At 45.0% G+C, this 3,466-nt stretch overlaps 1 protein-coding gene across 1 annotated transcript; it reads right to left on the minus strand.

The window, feature by feature from the left end:
- Positions 1–245: 245 nt before the first annotated feature.
- Positions 246–2,568, minus strand: LOC104547731 (CD209 antigen-like protein D; the record flags this gene model as incomplete). Its single annotated transcript, XM_010193545.1, has 3 exons — positions 246–372; positions 449–558; positions 2,423–2,568. Coding segments are annotated over 3 exons (383 nt in total), but the record flags the coding sequence as incomplete, so codon positions are not given.
- Positions 2,569–3,466: the final 898 nt, after the last annotated feature.

Here is a 3,466-nt window from a genome sequence, read left to right on the forward strand (position 1 = left end):
GGTCCCCCCACGGCGTCACCAGCACAGGATCTCACACTTCACACGTGTTTATTGCTCGATTCACCCCGTACCCCAAATTTTCCCCTTAGAGATCCATCTATGGACCCCCAAAAGGATGCTCCAGAAGCCAAGGCTGCACCCCGGAGGGCTGCAGGTCGGATGCAACAAGCGGAAAGGGGCTGAAGGGAGCCCTTTGAGGGGGCGGTGGGTGCTGGGGGGTGGATTTTGGGGTGCCCCTGGCATGCTCAGGGGTGCCCCTCGCACACCCAGGGGAGCTGGCTGGCGCAGGGGGAGTCATACCACTCGCCATCCTCCCGCACCGCCGCGCAGTTTTCCTGCCGCCCGCCGTTGGGCTCGCTCCTGTGCCACCAGCTGCGACGAAAAGGGGGGCTCAGGACATTTTAGGGGTGTCCCCAAACCCTTGTCCCCAACACTCACTGGGCTGTACCTGCTTTTTCGGGGTAGGATAGTCCCATTCGCCCGCTTCCAGGTACCCTCCACCTCCTCGTCGCTGATGCCGAGCCAGGAGGAGCTTTGCAGCATGGTCCGGATGTGATTCTAGGGGCAAAAGCAGCGTCGCCCCCGTGGCAGAGCCCCCCAGGACCACCCTTGGGGACAACATGGGACAGCAGGTCCTGGTGCCAGGTAGGACCCGAGGCCATTTCCCCCCTGATTTTGGGTTTTTTTTGGTGCTAGGGGACAGTTTAGAGGAGGTTTGGGGTTAAGGACAGCAAGGTGAGGGGCTGTGGGGCACAAGAGCTGGGATTAAGGTCTGGTTTGGGGTCAAAGTCCTGAAAAATGACTTAGGGTTAGAGCCTCCCTGGGACTGGGACTGTTTTAGGGTTATCTTAAATCCTATCTGTTTAGGATTAGGGTTAAGTTAGAGCTTCATTGGGGTCTGGACTAATTTAGGATTATCTTAAATCCCATATATTTAGGACTAGGGCTGGGTTAGGGCTTCATTGGGATCTGAACTAATTTAGGATTAGTTTAAATCGTATCTATTTAGGATTAGGGCTGGGTTAGGGCTTCATTGGCATCTGGACTAATTTAGGATTAGTTTAAATCGTATCTATTTAGGATTAGGGCTGGGTTAGGGCTTCATTGGCATCTGGACTAATTTAGGATTAGTTTAAATCGTATCTATTTAGGATTAGGGCTGGGTTAGGGCTTCATTGGCATCTGGACTAATTTAGGATTAGTTTAAATCGTATCTATTTAGGATTAGGGCTGGGTTAGGGCTTCATTGGGATCTGCACTAATTTAGGATTATTTTAAATCCTATATATTTAAGATTAGGGCTGGGTTAGAGCTTCATTGAGGTCTGGACTAATTTAGGATTATCTTAAATCCTATATATTTAGGATTAGGGCTGGGTTAGGGCTTCATTGGGATCTGCACTAATTTAGGATTATTTTAAATCCTATATATTTAAGATTAGGGCTGGGTTAGAGCTTCATTGAGGTCTGGACTAATTTAGGATTATCTTAAATCATTAGGGCTGGGTTAGAGCTTCATTGAGGTCTGGACTAATTTAGGATTATCTTAAATCCTATATATTTAGGATTAGGGCTGGGTTAGGGCTTCATTGGGATCTGCACTAATTTAGGATTATTTTAAATCCTATATATTTAAGATTAGGGCTGGGTTAGAGCTTCATTGAGGTCTGGACTAATTTAGGATTATCTTAAATCCTATATATTTAGGATTAGGGCTGGGTTAGGGCTTCATTGGGATCTGAACTAATTTAGGATTAGTTTAAATCGTATCTATTTAGGATTAGGGCTGGGTTAGGGCTTCATTGGCATCTGGACTAATTTAGGATTAGCTTAAACCTTATGTATTTAGGGTTATGGCTGAGTTAAGGACCTCTTGGGATTTGGGCTATCTTAGAGTTAGGTTAAACCCTATAAATATCTGTCAGATTAGGTTTAGGGTTATAATTATGGATAATTTAATTCGGGTTAGGGTTATGGTCAGGTCTAGGGTTAGGAATAGGGTTAGGCCTAGCTTTTGGCTGGATTTTCTTCAGTATTAGGATTACAGCTCTCTTAAGAATACGGTTGGGCTTAATTATAGAAATATTAGGCAGTAGAGTGTAAATTTGGGGTTAAAAGGGCAGCATTTTGGGTTAAAAGGGCAGAATTTGGGGTTAAAAGGGCAGAATTTCAGGTTAAAGGGCAGAATTCAGGGTTAAAGGGCAGCATTTTGGGTTAAAAGGGCAGAATTTGGGGTTAAAAGGCAGAATTTCAGGTTTAAAGGGCAGAATTTGGGGTTAAAAGGGCAGAATTTGGGTAAATTTAGGGTGAAAACTCAGCCTGTGGGAGAAATGGGGTGACCCCAAAGCTGCTGTAGGGTTTAGGACAGGGTTTAAGGGGTTCCCATGAGGTTTTGGATGTGTGTGTGTGTGACCCATCCTCACCTTCTCCTCGGGGCCGTCCACCTCTAGCAGCTGCGCCCCCAGGGCTGAGCAGAAGCGCCGGGCATTTTCCCAGGAGCTCCCGGTTTTCGAGTAGAAATAGCAGGAATTCCCCAAATAAACCCAGCCTTTGGAGCACGGGGGACAGCCTGGGGACAGGGGACACAGAAAAAGGGGAGTCACACCCCAACTGGGTCTGTGAGACCCCCAAAAAACAGGCTGGGGGACATGGTTAGGGTTAAACTGGGTCGAGGTCTCGTTTGGGTTTAGACTGGGTCAGGGTTAGGTTAAATCCTATAGATTTAGGGTTAGGACTGGTTTGGATTAGAATAAATCCTAAATATTTACGGTTAAACTGGGTTGAGGTCCCATTGGGGTTTAGACTGGGTCTGGATTAGGTTAAATCCTGTAGATTTAGGGTTAGAATGAGGTTAAATCCTTTAGATTTATGGTTAGGACTGGGTTTTGGTCTCATTTGTGTTTAGTCTGGGTTAGGATTAGGTTAAATCCTATGTATTTAGGGTTAGGACTGGATTGGGGTCCTATTGGGGTTTAGACTGGATCTGGATTAGGTTAAATCCTACAGATTTAGGATTAGGATTAGGTTAAATCCTTTAGATTTAGGGTTAGGACTGGATTAGGGTCTCCTTTTGGTTGAGACTGGGTCTGGATTAGGTTAAATTCTGTAGATTTAGGGTTAGGACTGGGTCGGGTTAGGTTAAATCCTATGGATTTAAAACTGGATTGGGGTCTCATTTTGGTTTAGACTGGGTTAGGATTAGGTTAAATCTTTTAGATTTAGAGTTAGGACTGGACTAGGGTCTTCTTTTGGTTTAGACTGGGTCTGGATTAGGTTAAATCCTGTAGATTTAGGGTTAGGACTGGATTAGGGTCTTCTTTTGGTTTAGACTGGGTCTGGATTAGGTTAAATCCTACAGATTTAGGGTTAGAATTGGGTTAAGAACCCATTGAGATTTGACCTTGCTTAGGCTTAGGTTAAATTGCATATATTGCATATAACAGAATGCAAATATAATATAATATAAT

This window comes from Mesitornis unicolor, unplaced genomic scaffold (assembly GCF_000695765.1).
Source record: "Mesitornis unicolor isolate BGI_N332 unplaced genomic scaffold, ASM69576v1 scaffold27501, whole genome shotgun sequence".
Classification (NCBI taxonomy): domain Eukaryota; kingdom Metazoa; phylum Chordata; class Aves; order Mesitornithiformes; family Mesitornithidae; genus Mesitornis; species Mesitornis unicolor.